This window comes from Cottoperca gobio, chromosome 15, assembly GCF_900634415.1.
Source record: "Cottoperca gobio chromosome 15, fCotGob3.1, whole genome shotgun sequence".
Classification (NCBI taxonomy): domain Eukaryota; kingdom Metazoa; phylum Chordata; class Actinopteri; order Perciformes; family Bovichtidae; genus Cottoperca; species Cottoperca gobio.
In genome coordinates this window covers 12877451-12901202 of record NC_041369.1, presented here as the reverse complement: position 1 = coordinate 12901202, position 23752 = coordinate 12877451, and the positions used below count along the sequence as shown (strand labels likewise).

Here is a 23752-nt window from a genome sequence, read left to right as displayed (position 1 = left end):
ATGGTCAGGTTGATGAGTTCAGTTTGGTTTTACACAAAGTGCTGAGAGAAAACTGTGTGTGCATATGTGCACAGTGAGACACCTTTATCCTGGACCTGTTAGTACCAGAGCTGTAGACTGGACAGCTGATTTGACTCATGTCAGACATGACTAGTTACTCAGTTGTACATTTTGCAGCAATGACACTAAATACGTTTTGAACAGGACAAATCAAAGTCTTGTTTCAATGTATTCAAAGATCATCATTGATGTATTTTACTATTAAATATCAGAATTATAAGAAATTGTTGGTAAAGGAAGAAACAATTTGATGAAGTCTCACCAAAATGTACTGATTGTAGTTCTCAGTTGTATAAAAACACTTTTAACACAGCTTTGAAAGTAGAAATGCCATGTTCCATTGTAATAGTAAGCATTCACACACCTGAAAGAGTTGTGTCATGATTGCACATTTGCTTATGAGGACTTAAGACTCGTCGGGGACTCGTCTTTAAGACTCTGAGAATCTTGAGATTTGAGTTGAACTTACCCTGAAAGACTTAAAACCTGTTTTAGTTAAGTTTGACCTCGGACTAGAGAATGATTGATTGCCTTAAAATGATCCCTCTAAATGATTTATGATTTCTTCTGATCATCAGTGTCTCTGTCCCTGACACTCCTGCGTCCACCAACAACAAGAAAGAAGGGTCAAAGTTGATGTATCAACTCTTCGGTCGCCGCGTGGTATGTTTGACGGGATACGATTCATTTGAATAGTTTGTAGGAAGTTGCACACTGTCTAAGTTGTATCTGTCATCAAAGATATTTGACATGGTTCATTCTAATTGTTATTTTTGTGTTTCCAGCTTGCAAAGGAAACGCAAAGGTGAGCACTCCTGACTACATCTCTTTATTCTTACAGTACCTTTGTGTGATAGCACATTCAGTTTCCTGTTAGTAACTTACAGACCTATTTAAATGTTCAAGTGTCTCTCCAGTCACCATTACATAATAATGTTTCTCTTTGTCATCACCAGTGTCTCTATCTCACAAAACGGCAAAACCACTGAGTCAAAACGGTGGTGGTGTCGGTGCAGGGTACGTTTATTTGACACAAAATGCAGCACTCAATATGAACCGGATATTAATTAGTTAATGAGTATGTCTTTGCATGATGTAACTAGACATATTTCTTCACTCCAACAGAATAGACGTCGGGTCTCACCAGCTTCCATAGAGCGAAGCCCGAAGGCGCAGAGCCCGAAGGTGCAGAGCCCGAAGGTGCAGCGCCCCTCCACCCCTCACCAGCACAAGGTGGTGGAGTTTAAAGGCCTCACAGAGAAAGAGGAAGGACTGCTTAGGAAAGTCAAGAAGGTTCTTCAGGCTTTGCCCAAAAAGAAGACCCTCAGACAGCAGCAGATCATGTGTCTTGGGTGAGTTCATCTGCACAAGAAACAAGGCTGTATCCATCAAATCAGAGTAAAAGAAAATGAAGAATATTGAAGAATTGATGATATTGACATGTGTTTCCTTGTTTTGTTTGGGTGTCAGGTTCCCGAATCCATCACAGATATGCTACATAAACTCCTGCCTGCAGAGCCTCCTCACACTGCAGGACTTTGTTCGAGCCATCAGCTGTCAGGAGCAGTTCTGGAGTTTGATCCCTGAAGCTGCATTTGTGAGGTACATGACTCCTCAGACACAAACACTAATTGTATCTTTAAGTTTTTAGCCTGAACACCAAAATCTTAAAGATAAAGAGACAATGCCTCTGACCCCTTTTCTCCCTCTCCAGATCATTTATGGAAATCAAAGGTTCTCACCTCTCTGGCAATTCCGGCCATAAAATCCGCCTCTTAAGCAATTTCAAGAAGGCGATTCGGTGTCCAGAGTTCCAGGATCTTAACCAGAAGGTCGGTAATCTGGTTTTATGGTTTGTTGTTTCACCACTTCCTGATAGTTTCCCCTCTATGTATAAACTCTGTATGATTGTGTGTGTGTGTGTGTTTATCTGCAGGATGCTCATGAGTTCCTCACCTCCGTGCTGGAGCAGATGAGATGTTTAAGACCACAGCTTCAGGGGATAGCAGCCAGCATGGGCAGTTCCTACAACTGTCCCGTGGAGGACCACATGGTTTTTAAAATGGCTAACAGCAGGACCTGCAAGGGGTACACAGTTACACACACACACACACACACACACACACACACACACACACACACACACACACACACACACACACACACACACACACACACACACAGTATGTCAAAGCAGAAAGCAGATATATTATAACTGTATTGTCCTTTTAATGTGTAGGTGTGGTGCAGGATCCACCAGAGAGGAGGAATTCACAAACCTCTCCCTGAACCTGGTACCTGGAGGCGGAAGCGTGGAGCATCTGCTTGATGATTACTTGATGGTAAGATTCTCCTCTCCTTATTGATGTACATACCACCTTTCTATCCCAGCATGTATATCTATGCATATAGATCCAGTATAGAAATATAAACATGTTGGTCTTGTGCTGTTCTGCAGGAGACGGAACTGGAGTACAAGTGTGAGTGCGGTTCCACCAAGTCAAGCCACCGCTCATCATTTCTGACCCTGCCAAGGTGAGTGACATCATATCTATCACAAATGACCAAATTCCTAAACAAAGTGCTCGGTGATATGGGCTTCACTTACCCAAAGGAGTGAGTATGAAGTATTTAACAAAGGAAATGCTCATAGACTTTTCTTTCTGTCTACAGAGTGCTGGTTTTGCACCTGAAGCGCATGAAGTTCACTCCGTCATTGGAGCTTAAAAAGCTCCATGACCCAGTCGTCCTCCTGAGAGATCTGGTGGTGTCTTCCAACCAGGTAAATAATAACTAAATCCCCTGATAGCAAACGAAAGCATCAGACTGGGGCTGATATAAGTACATGTGAGGACTGTTTGTGCACTAAATCTGATTTACTATGTTTTTTCTTCAGGCTGGCTGCTGCTATAGTCTGGTCAGCACCATCAACCACATTGGCTCCACACCTAAACATGGTAAGATAATCAAATATTTTACTCACATTCACATTGAATCATTTCTTTTCTTTGTTCGACGACAACTTTCTTACACTCTTCTACTTTTAGTCACTGTAGAAAAATACAAATTAGAAAAAAAAAATTCCATTGAGAAAGTCCAATACAAATATAAATATTTCCTCTCCTGTTAGGACACTACCTCTGTGATGGGGTGGATCCAGATGTGGGACAGGAGGACCCAACTGACCTTTGGTTCACGTACAACGACGCAAAGGTCACGGAAACTAGCGGCGACTCAGTGTGTAATCAGCGGGAAAAAACCTCCTACATCCTGTTCTACAAAAGACAGGTAAGAGGAAAACACTGTAACGTGCACTGAAGCGAAACACATCAAAGACATTGATGTGGAAGAGATAGACACAAGAAAAGCACTGACGCTCTTTAAATCTCCTCAAATAACACTCTGATTTAGAAATCCACCAACGCTGTATTTATTGTAAGTTTGTTTCTATTCTCAGGACTAGACAGTGAGAGTTTGGAAACCCAAAGGCAGCAGGGACCTGAATTCACAGAATATTGTCTCAGGACTGCAGAGGAAAATGTGTTGGTCCCCAATTACATGTTCTGCTTTACCAGTGTAATTATATCCAACAAATATGCAACCAAAGTTTCTACAATAAAGGTTTTTCATATTGTGGCAACTGTTTTGCTGTTTGTTTGATTCCAACTATTAGCTATTTAATTGCAGCTACTTTGCAGGTTGACTGAACTCAAGTAATAAATAAAACTTGAAGAAATGTAACTCACTCATGTTTTCTCCATCACAATCTTTGAATGTCAGGCACTAAGTGATCTTTACTGTTTGAATGTGATGTGAGCTCCCTGTTTTCTCACTGAGATCTCTACAGTGGGCCCCCTGATTACGTTCACATGTTTTAAACACGCCAAGTGCTCTAAAATCCAATTCAATCATTGGATCTGAGGAGGGCAAGTGGTGGTGGGGCGACGCTAATGCGCTTATGTTATCCCTTTGATTTTTATTACTTACAATTAAAATAAATCGGCTATACATCATAGCTGTTCGGCTGATCTTGCCCGCAAGTTAGTCTAGTGCTAACCCTAGTTAACATTACTACGTCAGACAAGGTAAACACTACTCGTGGAGGAAAGGCCATCTAGTCGCATAATATACACTCTCGTCCAGGAGTGCATCCAGATAAGGTGTTTGTATAACACATAGGAAGTCAGGGAGCCCCTAATGGAGCTCGCTAATGGTACAAGCAGAGAAAAGCTGTACATACACAGATAACGAATGGCAAACACAAAACACGTGGAATAACAGCCTCAAGTGGAAAACAAAAGCTATATAGAAACACATAGATTCATAATGATATGAATTATTAGTATTATTTACTATCCAAATAAAAGGCCAGGCCATGATCAAGTAGTGTTACCTTTCATTATGGACTCTGGCTTCGATCTTGATATTTGGTTAAACTTTGTCTCAGAGCATAAATGTTGAAATGTTTTGGTATTTTAGCGTTATGCACATTGAGGTAGCGCACCAAGGCCAAGGTTTGCCCTTCATTAGTGGGCAGTGTTGGAAGATCTCAGTGTGTGTGTGTGTGTGTGTGTGTGTGTGTGTGTGTGTGTGTGTGTGTGTGTGTGTGTGTGTGCGTGTGTGTGTGTGTGTGCGTGTGTGTGTGTGTGTGTGTGTGTGTGCGTGTGAGACAGGCAGTAACGAAAGGTGTAAAAATACCATACTGCTCCAAGATAAACCCTCTCTCCCACGGTCTGACATTTAAAGAAGGCTGGAGCGTGGGAGTGTGTGAGGGGGTTGCCCTGTTAGTGTGTTTCCTTGCACGCGGTGTGTATGAGGTTTCCCTCCAACTAAGAGAAAAGCTCCATTGATGTAAGCTGGTGCTCCTGTCCCCGTGTCAAGTGTGGACCAGGGTCAGAAGGAAACTCTGGGATTTTCCACAGGTATACTGGTGTGTGTGAGTGAGTGTGTGTGTGTGAGTATGTTTGCATGTTTCCCATGTTTGCTTAAAAATGTATGACGTTTTAAAGTGTGTGATTCATGCGTAATTGAGAGAGGAAATCTGTTTTCATGCTGCAGAGCTTTAGGAAGGGGATGGATGCCTCTCTGTAGGCCCTATGTCCGCCGAGGATGTCTCAGAGTTATGATGAATCATAGTGAGTTGTTGTGTACGTAGGCTGATAAGGACCCTTAACACACAGCTATTTAAAGGATCATTGCAAAAATTACAATCATCCTTTGTTTGTGAAGAATGATTGTTACATCTAACAAATATCTAACAAAAAAGGTGTTGTAATGTAATGACAGTCAGGCTGCTTAGCTCCATCTACTGGTATCCCCACCAACTGAAACATAATCATACAGCCATAGACGGCTGTAATTATATGAGACATGTGAAGTAACATGGTTAGTGTTTAAATAAAGGTTTTTACAGAAATGTGAAATATGGAATTTGTTCCAAATCACTTTACTCATTCACTTCACATATAATACACACTAAATATTAGTCTAGAGTGAGCATTGCATTAAGAATTTGGACACTTATGGATCATCATCATCATTAGTGTCAGGTGTTGGACAATTGTAATTGCAACACATTTTGTGACTTAGAAGCGTCCATGCCATGGACTTTTTGTTTGATTGCTTGATTTTAGTGCATACATTTTGCACTCACAATTTGTATAATTAATACAACGGTGGACAATAAATAAAATGCATATTTATATTTATATTGGACGTAGACATGTTCAATGCAAAGTTTTATTCCCACATGTTTAAATATCTGCACCATCACTTCTGCAGACTTAAACCTTTACTAACATAGAACATTTGCATTTGGCTTGAGTTCATAAGAAATGCAGAGAGAAAAATCAAAGCTGTTCTTTCTTCCAACCTGCCGTGTTTGACATTTTCATATCCAACACAAACAGCCCGTAACCATCAGCCTTTGCTCCAGCCTTGCCACCCTTTCCAGCAGGCCCCCGCCAGCGACCTGTCAGGTCAATAAAATATGACCTTTGGCAGTGTACATCTGATAAAGTTCCTCACTTTACGTGGTGACAGCCTGTATTGGAGTAATTTACCAGGCTTCAATAAAGGAGCACTCAGCTCGTTTGCCTCCTCTGGCTCAGTGGTTTGTGACAGGCGGGCAAGTGGAGGAGCAGCCCAGTCAGTGACCCGCCATGGTTGATGTTCATCACAATGACACTGACCTACTTAACTGCCATCTCTTGGATGTCAAAGAAATCACTGCCTGACATTTAAAGAAAAGCTTGGTCAATATTAGTCAGGCATGACAAATAATAACCTGCACTCCCGCTGATAAGAGCGACTACCGGCTAAATAAAAGAGAAAAGAGAAGAATGACTCTTTACTGGGTAGCACCCGTGTCTTATCCTGCATCTGATTGGTATTGTCTTTCAGAAGGTAGGTTCATTTTTTACTAAGTGTAAGTAGAGGCCATCAAGGCTAACGTCTCAACTTGAATCAGACACAGATTGATAGTGGTAAGGCAAAGAAGGTTTCTCCGCTTCGTATTTAGTAGGAGGCGAATGTGGGAGGCAGTGACCCGGAGCAAAGGTCTCATCAGCGCCTGTCCCCGTCTGAGGCCCCTCTGCCTGTCAAAGTCACATTTTAATCGCAAACATAATTTGAATTTACACTAATGAATACAAATGACTCCCAGGACTCCACAAGCTGAGAGTAATAAATTATTATCGCTGCTAACAATCGCATTTCTGAAGCCCTTTTTCAATTAGCCGCCCCTGTGGAGATGATCATGGAGGACCCGCTCAAATGAAGATAAACGACGCCCCTCGCAATGGCGTGCGTCTGCTCCTCTGATTTAATAGCTTTCTAATTCAGGAACATCTTCGACGTGACGAGGCGTGAGGCTTTTTTTTTTCTGTGTCCAACCAGAGCTTGATGAGAAAGTCACTTAATTGAAAGCAGGTGTTAATCAACCTTGCTCTGATGTGGCGCGTGATTTAGGAGGGAGTTTGACAAAGAGAAGATCGTCCTTGCCACTCAGTGACACAGACCATTCAGTTCACAAAGAGGGCCTTTTGCTGCAGACTGCAATTTTTGTAGCGCTATTCATCCTCCATTTAATCAGATATCCCTATCACGTGATTAAGTGTTTTTTTAAGGTTTAACAGCCACCGTCAAGCATCTCATTCATCTATTTTTAACTTTATTTATTTTTAGTTAGGTAATCCTCTTGAGTCCCATACTGTTGTTCCCTTGTGTACAGAGCATCAGCAAAACCAAAGTGTATGCCCATTGACAAGTGCTCATTTACTCTGGCTGCTTGGGGAGGTCACATAATAATTGTAGCAAATTATGGTCGTGGAAAAACGCCTTTCCTCAGTTCTGTCGATGGACTCCGGAGCACACAACCAAACCAAACACAGAAAATACATTTTGTATAACTTCTACATGCTTTGAGAGGGATAAATAAATAACTCTGTTGCTATTTACCTCTGATATACATGTAGTTGTGTGATTATAATAAATCAATAGCAGGCTGATGTCTTATTTTAGACAAAAAGAGCCGCAATGGACTGCATCCTTCTGCTGCGTCCTAACATTATCAGGACCTGGAGTTTACGCCACAGTCAGCGAACACTTTTACATACAGGGCGATGTCTTTCCTTTATCCAGTTTACATAAAACAAGGTCTTCTTTGGGGATTGAAAGCAAAATAATCTTACAATGAGACCTTATTTGTGTGTTATGTAGCAAACAATTGCAAACAAAATCCTATATAACCTTTATATTTTGAATCTAAATGATATTTAATTTAACAAAGAACATTTAAAATAGATGCTTGGTGGTAATGTAAATGGGCCCTCACATGGACCTCTCCTACATGATTTCTTTATTAGTGTTTCATTAAAATAATAAGCATTGGTATTAGTATTGTTGTTGGTTATTCTGGCCCTGGTATTACTTGGTATTTACTTGAAAACCAGTTAAGTGACAGATTGCTTTGCCTGTTTGTGTTGTATGTTTTATAGTTTCACCAGACAGACAATCGAGTGAATGACACAAATTCACTATTAACTCATAACCCACAGAAAATATAACCCTTTTCACAAAGCACCACTGGATGTAATTCTAGACCCCACTTACAGCTCACCACAGAAAACCCAATGGTGAGCCCAGCTAACCCTTTACATAACCAACTTAAGATAATTACAAGTGAACATACAAGAAGAGACCGTAATCATAATCGGCTTCCTTTGACAAGTCTGTGGTTTTTGAAAGTCTGGAAAGCCACAAAAGTGACATTCTGCTCAGAGAGGGGATGAATGGCTCTCTGTGTCTGTGTCTGTGGGCTGTCATCACAGAGGAGCCTGTGGGGTCGACTTACAAAGGGCACAACAACTCAGAAAAAACACATTAATGCTCATTTATTTTACGGCCTGAAACTCAATCAAATACCACTTTTTGGAATATGGAGACAGTTCACTTCCTAGAAAACAAGTATCCGTAATGTAATATAATGGGCACTTGGGGAACTTTAAGAAGGCTTTTCGGCTCTTTCAATGTATTGGTTCACTCTCACTGGTGTTGTAGTGTTGTCGTCGGCAGCAGCAGGCAGCTGTTTTCAGCAAAATAGCTCTGAAATCCAACTGTACACCACCTAACCACCAAACCTCAGACACAGTTAATGACAAAGTGGATCAGTTGGCAGCTACACAAACATACATTTTACACGCGAGTCGGTGGAGACCAAAAACAGAGATGAAAGGAAAGTGAATTAAAAATATAAAACAAGCTCTTAGCTAAGGTAAAGTTTCGGAGGCATGTTTCACAGCAACAATTATAATGTAAAAATATATTTACATACATTTAAAGCACATATGTTTATGTGAATTTATCCCATGTGAAATTCTTTATCACTTGTAATACTTTACGTATAACTTGTAAAATCATCGTCCTTTATGAAGAGTGGAAGTTCTTACATGTCTTACAAATGGGAAACATCTGAAAACCCCATTTGCATGTAAATGCGTCATAAAGTGTGTTATTTATATGTGAAATTTGTCTCACATGAACATCTGCTTTTCTGTAAGGGTATGTTAACTACAGATACGACAAAAGGCTGAATGTCATTTCCTCCGTTATTTGAGTATTTTCTCAACTGTGAGGCCATCTCAGTGTCAACCCCCACTTTCACCAACCTTGTTCTCCAGCCTCCATGAATGCTCTCTGAACTGAGCTGACAGTTCTCCTTTATCAGCTCAGGTTTAATCTTGCGGGTCGATCAGAAATCACGAGCTGGAATTCATCCGTGTGTTTTTCTGAGAGTCTAAATGGTCTATGACGGGGCCTGTTTTGCAAGCATCCTGTAGGGTAATAATTTTCAGCTCTCTTGAGCTTACCTGCTGTGGGAGGGTCATACTTAACCTCTTCAAACCTTGAATACCTCTCAGGGAGGGGAATCATTATGACAAATGCATGGTGTGCACCCACACCTTATCTTAACACACATAACTTGTATCTTAAATTATAGTCAAGCTTCCAAAGTCTCTATAATGCCAGGCTGAAATAAAACAATATGTGATGCTCGGGACTATCTGCGTTGATACTGCATATATGTGAATTTGTCATACTTGGGGGACATTTTTCTTTTACATTTAACACAGAAGTTGTACAACACTTTCTCTTACAAAGACTTGCAGTTGCTTGCTCAAGGTGAAATTTGACAGCAAAGGCGGATGGGACCAAGATTAGGAGGGAGTGTGTGTGTGTGTGTGTGTGTGTGTGTGTGTGTGTGTGTGTGTGTGTGTGTGTGTGTGTGTGTGTGTGGAGGTACTTCGCGGCAGCACATAATTTGAGTGCTATTTTTAATCAGTTCACAGAGCAAAAGAAAACAGGCTTGTGTCTGTGTTACACTGTGAGCCCAGCAGAGAGCAAGAGGATTTACTGAGAGCACATGAGCTCATTTCTACACCTTCCTCAGACCTTTAAATCACGTTCTCTAACTGTACGGCTTTCTGTTAATGACTTTACCGTCAACTTTGTTCCCATCTCTCCACATCCTCCTGCTACATTGTCAGACCCTGAAGATATTCAGGGTCCAGGCTCAGATTCCTCTAATGCAGCCGTTATCATCTCAACAGATTGATTGTTATCACCCTCTCAATATCACATTTGAGTCAGTGAGCCGGTCAGTAATTCTTCCTTCGTCCCAGGGTTTGAAATTCAAATGACAACTTTTTAATAAAACGACACAACCGCAAATGGGAATGATCCTTGAATAACTGCGTTGCTGTTGTTCCTGCCATAACTTACAGCAATTACAAGGTCTGAGTTGGGGAGCAAGGAGAAAGAGGAGGGAGGAGGGTGGGTGACTGGGGGTTTGCGTTAAAGGGGGGCGGTTGTAGAGATAGTGCCCAAGGGCAGTGGGAGTAGACAGAGAGAGCGAGAGAGAGAAGGTGAGGGAGTAAATCTGCTCCGTGGCTCCCCCCAGCATCAGGTTTATATGTGTGCGGAGCGTGCAGTGTGTTTCCAGGGGTTTCCATGCTGTCACAAAGACCCCTGTGAGACCAGCTTATTTACCCTGCAGTAAAACCAGAGAGGGAGTATACCCTGCAGTAAAAGTGGAGAGGGGGCTCAGTGGAATTAGATTTAGTGCCGCCTCTGGCTCTCTGTTCTGTGTGTGCCGTCAGGGAAAGCCCACTCTTGTTCCGTTGTTCAACTTGAGTTATGTTGTGTTCAGAGTCAGGGGGTAAAATGTGTTGTATGACATGCAAACAAGTTTCAGAATAGTTTTTAATTAAAGAGAGAGGTATTACATTGTTCTCAGTTATTGGTTACATAGTGGCTGGTACAGTGACACAAGATTAATTTAGCATAAATAAGCAGTTGTGCAATTAAGGGTTATTATACATTTCACAATGCTATTGCATAAGCACTTGCTTGACTGTACAAGATGCATTTTCACAGATGAATGCAAAATGTGCTTTTGTTAGTTTTTTTGAGAATAATAATTTTTTCCAAGATCTGAGGGAGAAAACATATCAACAGGATCTCAAAGAGAACATGAACTTGCACATAACAGAGGGTTACCTATCTATCGCTGGAAACCAACCGACCAGCATTTATGAAAAGATGTTGCATACACATTACAGAGGCTGATGGCTCTGCGTAGCCATCCACATGGCAAAGGTACAGTACTGCATGTGTCTTACCAACATGCTCCAAACAGTTTGGAAGATGTTATCGGGTAAGAGGTTGACATTCTGATCTCTCCTCGTGGAGAGTATTGCTTTGTTACATTCCACATTTTGATCATGTTCAAGTCATTCAGCCAAACTCCAGGCTCAAAATTCTGTACTTTAAGAGTCTGCATGCAATAAGAGAGCTGGTGTGTGCGTGTGTGTGTGCGTGTATGTGTGTGTGTGTTTGTGTGTGTTTGTGTGATAGCAGCTAAAAGAACAAAGCTTACAAGCAGTTACATCCAAAGGTTGAGGTTCAAACCAGCAGCGATGAATCATTTTTGATCCGTGACTCGGAGATGCGGCTCTGTTGCTTTGTACATCAAATACATCTAAGGTGGCAAAATGGAAAGTTTGTAAACCTCATAATATTTTTTTGCATTTTTGGCTGAGTTTGTATTAAAATAGCTATGGAATACAGATAGAGGATGTTGTCACATAACAAATTACACCTGAAAGCCCAGCAGCTAACAATTTAAATCAGTTTTGTACATTCTAGAAAAAACGGATAATTAGTGTTAACGCCTCGTCCAAATTTGAGTAAAAGAGTGAATTGAAAATGTATGAATTCATCCCAAAATTTGTTATGTTGAATCATTCTTTATCTGTATCAGGATGTGCAAGTTGTGATTATGTGTAGTAAGACTTTCAACGTGATAGTGTTTTGTATAAAATGGGCCCACAAACGAAAAAAGATTGACAGGCGGTGTGCAAACTTCACATTGTTTCTAAATTACAATTGAACTGAAAGGTGAGATGTAATCCTCCTCTGGTTTGTATCAACCAAACATTCACCTCAGACCACAAGCAGACTGAAAGCTGCACATTCAATCTAACCACCGCCGGGTGCTCTCAAATCAGTTTCTTGCTCTCCGTCCCCGACCGCTTGTGACAAGTGGCTCGGGGTCGATGTGGAGCAAGCGGTGTGAGTCATTCCAAGGCACTTGATTCTTTTCATTTCCGTAGATGTTGAACTGAAAAATCAATAGTGTTCTTTTGCTAATGCCCTTTTCTCCAGGGTACAAATGCACTTAATGAAATGATAACACAATGCTTAATCAAATGCTACTCACCAAGGTTACAAACAGATTCTCCCTTTGGTATGATGATCTTATGTTCACTTGTGCACTTTGATGACATTAGTGACATTACTACCAGATAACAGATGTGAATATTACAAGATTTTAAATTCCATGCAATATGACTGTTAAAAACTTGCAAATGAAAGGACATGGAGAAACATAAATGAGATACATTCAAATAGTGACACACAATTTAAAAAAGATGCTAGAGACAGAAGGCAAATCACTAAGCCTGAAAAGGCAAAAACAACCTCAGTGATCTAAATTAAATTGATATAATCACAGCACCGAGAGCACATACAAGAACAAAAAAAACAAAAAAATATTGAAGTCATTGTAACTAAACAATAGGCCTCCTCAACACAAAGTATCAAAACAGAGAAGAAGTACAGGTTTCTTATTATAGCTAACTAAACTGACTACAGCCAAAGAAAAAGGTATCACCAGTCTATGCTGTGATAGACTGCACTTGGTTACTCATACACAGTCTGTGCTTTACAGGTAGGTGAACTAGAGGTGGGATCATTCAAACTACTTTGTGGTCTCTGGGACTTTCCGTTTGCCATTGGTTGCCGTGAAGCTGTAAAATGCCCTGTAAAACCTCCAACCAGACTTTGTAGCAGAAGAAGTACTGGTCCTGAAACGAGAGACAAAAGGCACGTCTAGCTTTAGGACGGTCTTTCTTTTTTTTTTTCAGCTTAAACTTTGAACTTTAACCTCTCTGTTGGTACTGACCTTATTTTGAATCATCCCATGCCGCTGGAGTCTCATCTCTTTTACAACGTCGCTTACGTTAATCTGAAGAAAGAGACAGAAAGTTGTTAGGCACAACCACAGCATGTGTGTTTGAACTAGTCTTTGCCGATAATGTATTTTCTACTATCAATAATAAATGAACAAGAAAAGGCTCGGTGAGGCTAAGGCTGAAGGGAATGTCATTAGTCTTTAAGAATGAATCAAAGTATTGGACTAATTCAAAATTTAAACTGATAGCGGAACTAGACAAAAAAAAAAAGGATATCACAAAAGTTATTACAATTCAAATGTCACGACCATCCATACAATAGAGGCAGTTGACACATTTAACTAAAGAAACAACAATGTCGACCTACTCGTGGCGCTAGAGGATTACCAAAGTCGGTAAGACCTATCCTTTGGGGACCATGAAAGTCTGTACAAAATGTTGTGGCTATCCATGTGATAATTGTTAATATATATAAAGATATTTCAGTATGGACCAAAGTGATGGACAGGCCGTCCGACATTGCCATGCAAAAAATACAAAAATGGTGGGGTAAACTAATGAATTAACCAAACAAAATGGCTTCTACTCACAGACAAGTCGTTCTCAATGAGGCTGAGGATAACGTCAGTGCAGATGAGAACTCCTGAGCGTCCGATGCCGGCGCTGCAGTGCACAGTAACTGGTCCCTTGTGGTGCACCGCCCTCAGGTAGCGGATGAAGCGAACCAGCTGCTCGGAACTTTTGGGCACTCCGTGGTCAGGCCAGTGTGTGAACTTCAGGTGACGGACAAAATGTGTCTCACCGGTCTGGAATAACAATACATTTAAGAATTGTTCACATTCAAGCTTAATTTTTAAAAGTTTGGCGCAAACCATAATATCAGACACAAGACAGGCAGGAAGGTATTCCTCACAAATCTCTTACCTCGGTCTCCACCATGCGGATGACCTTGATGTGGAAGTATTCAAGGTACTGTTGGTTATCCAGGTGAAGCTGGTACCTGCCAGTTTGCAGAGGCACGCCCAGCTTCTCTGGCCAGTACTTGTGACATTTGATCCTTCCCCGTTCTACTTCCTGGGTCATCATGGCTATGACGTCAGACTTGTTTTCCCAGATCATCTGCCAGAAGGCCGGCACTGTTGAAGGCAGAGGGCCCTGGCAGGAGATGTAGAAGAACTCTTCATCGCCGACTTGCATGCGGATGTAGCTGGCGTTGATGTAGTCCTGGTTGTCTCCAATGGCAACACGGGTTTCGTCGTCTATGCGGGAAAGAGGGAAACACACCCTAAATTGTTTTGCATGTATCACTGCATGACTTGAAACAAACTAATGACACGTCCAGCAGCATCCTCCCACAAACGGCAGACATTCTGATGTTAAATAAATCCATCCATTTCTTGGTCACAAACAACAAACACTGCTAATTTGTTGTTTTGTTGTAAAGCACGTGTAAGTGTACAGTAAATAAAGCCAAGTAAACAGCTCTAAAGGTCTGGAGTCGGACGCAACAAACTAGCGCTGTGAAGAAGTTTGTTAGTGATGAGAGGGGTGACAGAATGAAGGCAGTTAGGAATATTTTCTGCGTAGGTCCTCCACCTCCTGCTTGTGAGTTAAAAAAAAAACACAGACTGGAAACCAGACTTTCTAAATAAGATAGTTAAAGGCTACAAGAAAATGATGGGATCGGTAAATAGCATGCCCTTTTTTCTGGACTTTTTTGCACAACCAGCAGTTGTAACAGGCAGCGAGCAACAAGGCATTTGGTAAGCTACGGTATTCCACTGGGGCTCTTTATCCTTTTCATCACGCTCATTCATTTCAACTCTGAACCTTTCACCCCAAAACACTGAGGACTGGAGAAGTAAACGCTTCTGTATGTGTTCGTGTGCATTTGAGTGTGCGTGTGTTTTCCAGCTTTTTCACATTCTTTAATATCATTAAGGTGCACACACACGCGCACACACACGCACACACACGCGCACACACACGCGAGCGCACACACACGCGCACACACACGCGCACACACACGCGCACACACACACGCACACACACACGCGCACACACACACTTTTCTTGTCTTTGGTGTTTTTTTCTTTCATCCTGTCTCTCAGTATCTACCTCTTGAAATTCATATTAATAAAACAGCTTGTAATATTACTTCCCCTGATGCCTCTTCATTTATTAAAAATATAAATCTCAGATAATTACAAAGTTGGTAACGAATGGCATCATCTTCATCATCACATACTTGGCTGACTCCGAGGAGATTATAAGTGCGGCTCCAGTGAGTTATTGATACTAATGTAGGAATTGATTTGTTGCGCAGACAAGTGTTGTAAACAAACATCCCCACTCCCTTCAGTAATGACCTTACAATTAGCTTAAAATGAGCGGCAAAGAAAACTAACAAACAGGCTCTGCTATAAATGCCAAGTCTGCGAGTATCAAGCTTTTACAAGCTTCAGCTCACTAATAAAAAAAGTCCAAGAGGGGAACATAAAAGGAAGCGCAGGGGTTTGAACAAATGGAGAAAGTGAAAGTGTAGATTCTGCCAGCAGAAAGTCAAAGTTGTTTTTCAGACTTACAGGGTAGGATGTCTCGGTAGCGGTTCTTATCTCTGTTCTCGGGGGCTTTTCCCACCAGACAGTTGTCAGAAGGCTTCAGATGCTCCAGAGCCTGAAATGAACACCAAAAAGGAAATGTAAACACTTAAAATAGTGCATCATGTGTTAATAATGACGAAGTATCTATGTCTGTGTCTGCACATTTATTTCTTGACGTGTCACAATGCAGTATACATTATATTCTTAGTTATATTATATATATTATATTTATTATTTGTATAGTTCTTATGGCAGGATCAATGTGGGAAAAGGCTAAAAGGCACATGTGTGATTTTACTCTTTGTTAAGGCAATTTTACAACTATAAATGACACAGATCTGTAAATACATTGTACTATTAAGTAACTATTTGGTCCCTAACACATACACACCATGAACTCTTTGACTGCTTCCTGCTGGTCCAGTTGATGCTGCAGAATATGGATGAGAGCTTTGACCCTGCAGCCTGAATACTGGCTGGTCTTAGAGGGACTAATGAGCGCCAAACTGGCCAGTTCCTCCTCTGATACTATGGGTGGGCCTGAGGAAAGAAAAAAAGAAGAAATGTGGACAAGAGTTGCTAGTATGGCTCAGCATAGATACAATTTTCACACATCAGCACAAGAGTAGAGGAATAAACACCTGTTTGGGATGAGGTCATTTCCCGACCTTTGTTGTCAAACACATCATCATCATCTTCTTCTTCGCTGCTCCAGCCGTCTGACTGGGTTTTCCGGATGTCTTTGCAGGACCGGTCCAAAAGTTTGGTCACAATTTGTTTCCTGGGGGAGTCAGGGGGCAGGGGTGAGACCAGACCATTTTTACTCTTCGGTAGGAGGGGATGAAATCATGCAAGGCTGAGCTTCCTTTCCCTGCGTCTTTTCCACCTAAAATACAGTATAGACAAGAGGCTAAAATATCTTTATACTTCTGCCATACGTCTTGTTGTGAGGCTACAGGAAATAGTACTATACACTTCCTAACTGTTACACTATTGTTTGTCTCATTGGGGTCCACAGCCCTTAATTAAGCAACAGCATTCATCCCAGGGTGCTGCATCTATTTATTGCTCTCTGCTGCCTCCTTGTGATTAACAGTGGAACTCTAGCAGACCAAAACAAAAGAAGAAGCAGGAGGAGGAGGAGGAGGAGGAGGAGGAGGAGGAGGAGGAGGAGGAAGAAGAAGGGGAGGAAATAAGTATACAATAAAAGAGGAGAGTAGTTTGGGAAGTTACTACCTGTCAGAAGCTCCATGCAAAATGTCAGAGACATTGAGGGGTGGGCAGCAAGCTTGATGAGAAGGGGTGCTGTTACAGCTCTCCTGCTCCAGAGACAAGTAGCCAGAGGAGGCAACAGATGTTAGTGGTAGATGTTAGTAAAGAGTTAAGGAGGTGTGTGATTTACGTTAAACAGACGTTTACATCATAATTACTTCACTATAGCTCATGTACTTGTTAGTGTGCATGTTACCTGCGAAATTGAAATGTCATCTGTTACGATAGTCAGTCGGCGTGGTGGAGGCGGGGGTGAGGTAACGAACACACCAGCTTCATTGACCACAGGGTCTGAAGTCGCCTCTGAAACACACAATATAATTAGTCAGGGCTGTTTCTTAATCCAAGTCTTCAAAAGGAAATTGCAAGTCAAGCTTAAAATGTTACAAGTCTTTGAATGCATTTAAAAGACACAACATTTGAGTTTATAATTTATTTTATGTAGCTTGAAAAAGTATTTTTAGGGTATACTTTAGTCCTAATAGTTAAGTATGAGTATACAGTTTTGCAATTTCTTTTTTTTTTTTTACCAGGTCAAAACTTAAGTTTCTTTATTTTACTTCTGAAGTTGAGTCTTTATGCAGTGAAGTTTTCTCTTTTTGCAGCTCACACAGCTCTTTGTTAGAGCAAAATTATCCTTAAAGAAAAATCCATGATAAAAGGAAAGACAGTTGTACCAGGCGGGCGCTCCACTGGCTTATTCAGCATGACGTCAGGCGAGGAACAGGTATCATGGCTGGGCACGGGAGCCGGCTGCTCGGCTAAAATAGCTTCAGTGTGAGTGGACATGTTGGGCGGTGGAGGTGAGTCGCAGTAGGATAGGGGTAGGATGTCTCTGCAGATGGTGAGCTGTACAGTGCCTTCAGCTTTACGCAGGATATCCACCACCTTACTGTAGCTCAGCCCGGACACAATCACACTATTCACCTAGAATACATAAAGGTGAACATCAGGGTTTTTTCTCCACTACAGTCAAGGTGTATGATAGTTTTCTTTTTACCTCTAATAGAATATCTCCCACTCTCAGCCGACCGTCCTGCTCAGCTACTCCACCAGAGCAGATGTCTTTCACTCTGAGCATGCTGCCATTAGTTCCCCCAATTAAAGCAAAGCCAAGGCCTCCTCCTTCTGCTTTTGTGAACTCCACTTGCATGATGCAACTCTAAAGGAAAAAGAATTTGTAATAAGTAATTTTCATCCGCTGTATTCACAGGTATACTTTAGGTTCTGCAGAACAATGCCATTCTATTGTTAATACATGACTCAGGTGCAAAGAAAGCCTGACAGACACACACAGACACACACACAGACACACACACACACACACACACACACACACACACACACACACACACACACACACACACACACACAGACAGCGACCCCCCCCAGCGGAGAATACATTCACAGATTGACAGACAGTAGACTCATGTTACAGTGAGTGTTTCAACACACACTTCAAAAGATGTGCAGTTAAAGAAAAAGAGAGCTTGCAAGAGGGAACAAAAATGAAGCGGTACACCTGAAAGAATGAACTTTTAGACAAAGATAAATAATATGTTCACAAACTTACACCGTGTTCTTGTGTGAGAGAGAGACATCTGACATTTCCAGGAGTCCTACACACAGCTTCAGCTGAAAAAATGATAAGAGTTATCAATGAATCAGCAGACAAAACGATTCCAGTTATTGCATCAACAATGATGAGGTAAACAATTAATATTGATCAAGGCTTTAAAAGCTAAATAAAGGGAAACGTCTAGAGCTCGGCCCTGAGCCAACAGTGGAACTTCCCCTCTGTACCAATTTCCATCCACCATGTTCAGCCAATGAAATTTCCGTAACAGACACACAGAAAAAAACAACACACACCAACCTCCCACCTCTTCGGCCATTTTGAGAGAAGTGTTGATGGGTACGTCTCTTCTATGACAGGTGAACAAGGCTGGTCTTTTCAGACTGACCCTCTCCACTGTCCCTTACCGCTGCATGCACCGTCACCAGGCAACTGAGCTAACTGCCCTGTAGACCACTGGCTGTATGGCACTGTCTGTGCATGTGTGTGTGTGGGTGTGTGTGATGGCTGCAGTCCTGCTGTCCAATACACCAGTGGAGGGCCTGAGGCTTGCTAATTATTAATCCTGCTGTGAGAGCCCAGGATCTGTCTGTCAGCGTTCAGATCACACACACACACACACACACACACACACACACACACACACACACACACACACACACACACACACACACACACACACAGCTGCAAAGAGAACTATCTTTCAGCACCGAGCTCCGGCTTCACCCAGACAAAAGAGCAACAAGCAAAAGGGTGAAAGGGAAGCAGTTATGGTGCTGATAGAACATGTGACCGGAGGAGGAGAAAGCACTCACCTATCTTCGGTCGGAGAGTCTCTATCCGGAGAGATGGGTTCTTCAAGACGAGGAAAGAACTTCTTGTCCTTTTTCCAGTCAAACAGACCTACACAAGAAACACGTATAGTTAAACGTATAGAATTGCACCGCCACAGATTGACAATGAAACAATTATTTTGCATTACAGGTGCTAAGTCATAAAAAAAGCCTAACTACCTTTAGAAGAACTCACAACACTTTGTGGTAATCATTGAATTTATCGTTGTTCAGTTGAGCAGAAACATATCTGGTTTCTAGGCAATCCATCAGAGCATATAACAACAAAACTATCCTGTGTATGTGTTCTTGGGTTAACTCAAGCAGGTGACCCCTTCCCGTGAATCCTTCACAAGCCCTTACCGTTCCACTTAGCCTTGGGGTTCACTGGTGTTTCCTCTCTGTGACAGACACAAAAAGTAGAGTCATTCAAAGAAACAAAAACAAACCAACTTCAGCGTCTATCTCTCTCAACTGGGAGGGCACGTACCTGAAGATTTTAAGCTTCACTTTACGAGGGGCGATCTCGCAGGCTTTGACTGCATCCTCCAGGGTCATTCCCAGGGTGCACCTGCCACAGATGTAGAGGATCTTGTCATTGGGTTGGACGCTGCCCTCCTCGCTGGCCGGGGAGCCTGGCACCACCTGCAGACAGTAGATGCCCTGCCATTTGCTGCCGATGCCTCCTGTCAGCTTTATACCTGAAGAGGGCACACACAGAGTAAATACAGTCAAACAACACTGGTGATGTGCCTTGTGTCTGCAAAGTGTGTGATAATATGTACCCAGCTGTCCTGACGGTGTCTTGTAGAGAACTACATCAGGCAGGCTGTCACAGGACGGCGGGGCCACCAGGTTGGTAACGGCCCTGCCCAGGGTCATATTCAGTCTTCTCGGGGTTGACCTGAGAATCGTCATGGCAACATCATCTGCCACACTGGTAACATCATGTCCATTTACCTGGAAACAAATGACAACTTGTCAACTTGAGCGGCACAGAAACGACCAAAATAATGTTTGTAAATGTTTTTAAATGTGCAGGATGTGTGCGTTTGTGCTGTACCGTGATGAGCCTGTCGCCTGCCCTGAGTCGTCCATCTGCCTTGGCCGGGTTGTCCAGTATTTCCTGTATGTAGTAGCAGTTGTCCAGCTTGCTTCGAGTGATGGTGAAACCAAAGCTTCCACTCCTGGACTTGGTCAGAACCACTGTCAGCTCAAACTCTTTAACAAATCCCTGACAGGCAAAAATAAATGTCAATTCATCTATTTAATAGCTGCAGATATTCTCCAAATAACTTTAACACCAAGACATAATTTTCATGTTTAAGCTTAAAAGCAAACACTTTGTTGACTTTTGGGAACCCTGTGGACAAATAAATAAAAATAAAATATAGAAATGGCTGAAATCTTGTTTAATTGTTAATTGTTTGTCGCTTGTTTGTTAAATGTATTATATAATGGCTTTATAATACAAATATTGCATGTAAAAAATAATTTAAAAATGTCCTAGTAAAAGTTTTAAATAGATTTTTTTAACCTGCAAAATAACCAGCACAATTATATTATTACGGATATATTTAGGGAAGTCCCTGGAAATGTTTTGAATTGTGTTTAAGTTAGAAAAAGTGAGGCAGGAACACAAAACATCCCAAACTTGCCTTTCTTCGACTCTCTTCCTCCTCCTCCTCAGTCTCTTCATAATCATAATCCTTGTATTCTCTCTTCTCCGGCTCTTCCTTGGGCTGTGTGTGGCTCTGCGCAGGAGGGGGCTGCGTCGTTGGGGCAGGCGGACTGGCACAGGGTGGCACAGAGGGGACGACCTGGGATGTGATGGGGAACGATGGTGGAGCAGGAGGCCGTGGTGGAGGCACCATAGACCTACTATTCTTAGTGATGGCTTTGGAGTGACTTGGAAGAAGCTCCTGCTGGATCGGGGGGTGCTTGGCTTTTGGTGGCTGCGTTGTGAGTGGCTGGGATGAGCGGGACAGGGAGCAAGTGGTCGGGCTGTCAGACGAGCGGCTGAGGGGCGAGATGTTGGTAGTGGGCATGTGAGGACCGAGGCTCGGATTCTGAGAGCTGAAACTAGAGGACCTCTTGGAGGTGTGAGAGTGGAGGCCTGTGACGGTGGTTGTTGGAGTGTGAGTGGAGGGAAGGCTGTGAGGAGACTCCAGTGTGGAGCTGATGGTCAGGTACTCTTCATCTGCCATGATAGTCAGTCCATTTCCCATCAGGCAATAAGTCACACTTCCATCTGCCTCCTCTCTGACTCCACTGTAGATGAACAGACAGTACATACAGTATAACATGTACATGGAAATATGCATGAAACTGAAACTAATTAAACACTTCAAATGTCTCTTGGTCAATGAATAAGCACAATGATATGACAATGACAATAATTGATACAAACATTTCTATTATTGTGTAATGTAGCAATATGTAACAGTTTTCATGTGTGGCTACATCTGCTACATTACCTTGCATATTTGTATTTCGAACCAGCCTTGGGACACACATCCATAAGCATCACAGTTGAGCTTGTTGTCGTTACAACCTCCTCTTCCTCTTCCCCGCCCTTGTTCTTCTTCTTTGCTTCAACTTCCTGTTCTTCGTCTTGTGTCCCAGTGGTTGGTTGTGAGTTTGGTTGAGCCAGTGGAGAGCCACAGCCAGGTGATGCTGGGGATGCAGGTGAGGCTGGCGAGACAGGTGAAGGAGGTGATATAGGTGAGGTTGGCGACGGGGGTGAGCGAGGACGAGATGGAGGAGTCTGGTGTGCATGCACTTTACCGTCAAGACTCTCTTGTGTCTCCGGGAGTGCTGGAGCTGCAGGAGGATCTTGGCTTTCCTCTGCTGTGTTTGTCAGATCTTCCTCAGGGGTGGGGGCCTGCTTCCGGGCAGATATCATAGATTCATATTGGAACCTGAGGAGCTGGCTGTAGTCCTCTCCTAGTCGGATGTCCAGAGACCGAGATCGAACCTCACGGAAGAATGCAGGAGTCTACATAGTCAGACATGACGTAAGACAGTCTGTCAGGATTACTGAGTCTAACTTTTCTATATGTACTTATTTATATGTGCACATGTGTGCGTGTGAGCTCACCAGTGTGTTGTCATCCACATCATACAGCTCTCCAGGACCTGGTCGGCAGATCAGCAGATGAACTTCAGTTGGAGCTCCACGTAGCAGGAACAAAACTCTCTGAAACAACCACAAATGAAAACAAATGTGTGTGTTGGTGCATGAACGTTGAGAGACAACTTTAGAGATTCTCAAAATGTGAAAATCTTTTTAATTGTTGCATGTTTAGATTCACCTGTGTGAATGCCATTGTAACTCCATGGCAGTACACGCAAGATTACATGACACATCAAACACTATGACACAACCAGCTTGCTATTTTGGGTGGTATGAGATTAAAGGATTAGCGGACCAATGACGTGGCCGAGATCTTAAGAAAGAGCAGGGTCACTAGTGCACTGCCCGTACACTCATTAGGGAACAAAGTCTGAACACTTTAGGCTGTGGTCAGCAGCTATTATATAATATGTCTATTCTTTAACAAATGTGACCACATTATGCACCCACTTTTTTATGTCCCACAAAACTACAACCAAAACAAAACCACTTACATGCAGCAAACTATTTCTATTTAGGAATGTGGAAATTCACTGGTTATTAATTCACTGTTTTATATATGTAAGGATTAAGGATCATATTAAAACTACCTGGTAAGAGAGGTCCTTGACAGGCTCTTTGTTGACAGACAGAATGACATCTCCAGCTTGCAGAAGGCCACTCTCTAGCGCTGGTTGACCCGGGAACAGACGTTTGATGCGGACCACGCTGCCCCGGTCTGGCCCCGACTGCAGCTGCGAGATATTAAAGCTGAAGCCGAGGCCAGACAAACTCTTTTTCAGCACCACTTCACGTGTGTTTTCTAGGAATAAGAGGAGACGGAGGGGAATCTTAGAGCATTAATGTGTGTTGTGTAATCTTTAATCTGTAATGTAGGCTGTGATTTGGTACATTGTGGTTAAAGAACAAACAATGTTTATCAATCCAAGCCACATATGTTCTCCAAGGACAAAATCTGAACAAGCAGACAATTGTTTCTTTCGCATTTTGCTTCACATTTCTTTCAGAAAAAGAAAGACTTTGTAGCGATGAGGAACTGTCCCTTTAACTAAGCTCAGGCAGTGAACAGGCAGCTTCAAGGTTTCAGTGCATGCTGTCTCGGGGGACTGAGGGAGCGTCAGCCCAGGATTACTCTGACAGCAACCACAATGTAGCTGTCAGATGACTCACAGTCACCTCTGGGCCATGTGTGCAAGTGTGTGTGTGTTTGTGTGTGTGTGTGTGTCTGTGTGTGTGTG

General features: G+C 42.3%; 1 protein-coding gene across 1 annotated transcript in view; it reads right to left on the bottom strand.

The window, feature by feature from the left end:
* Positions 1 to 10823: 10823 nt before the first annotated feature.
* Positions 10824 to 23752, bottom strand: part of ptpn20 (protein tyrosine phosphatase non-receptor type 20) — a 25200-nt gene continuing 12271 nt past the window's right edge. Inside the window, 21 exon segments of the mRNA XM_029449881.1 lie at positions 10824 to 12986; positions 13085 to 13147; positions 13685 to 13900; positions 14019 to 14353; positions 15680 to 15770; positions 16089 to 16237; positions 16339 to 16478; positions 16934 to 17016; positions 17166 to 17272; positions 17647 to 17896; positions 17970 to 18131; positions 18543 to 18605; positions 19363 to 19448; positions 19742 to 19779; positions 19869 to 20079; positions 20164 to 20338; positions 20442 to 20612; positions 21037 to 21649; positions 21856 to 22376; positions 22479 to 22577; positions 23105 to 23316. Of these exon segments, the coding sequence (XP_029305741.1) occupies positions 12876 to 12986; positions 13085 to 13147; positions 13685 to 13900; positions 14019 to 14353; positions 15680 to 15770; positions 16089 to 16237; positions 16339 to 16478; positions 16934 to 17016; positions 17166 to 17272; positions 17647 to 17896; positions 17970 to 18131; positions 18543 to 18605; positions 19363 to 19448; positions 19742 to 19779; positions 19869 to 20079; positions 20164 to 20338; positions 20442 to 20612; positions 21037 to 21649; positions 21856 to 22376; positions 22479 to 22577; positions 23105 to 23316 (3896 nt within the window). The 3' untranslated portion in view covers positions 10824 to 12875.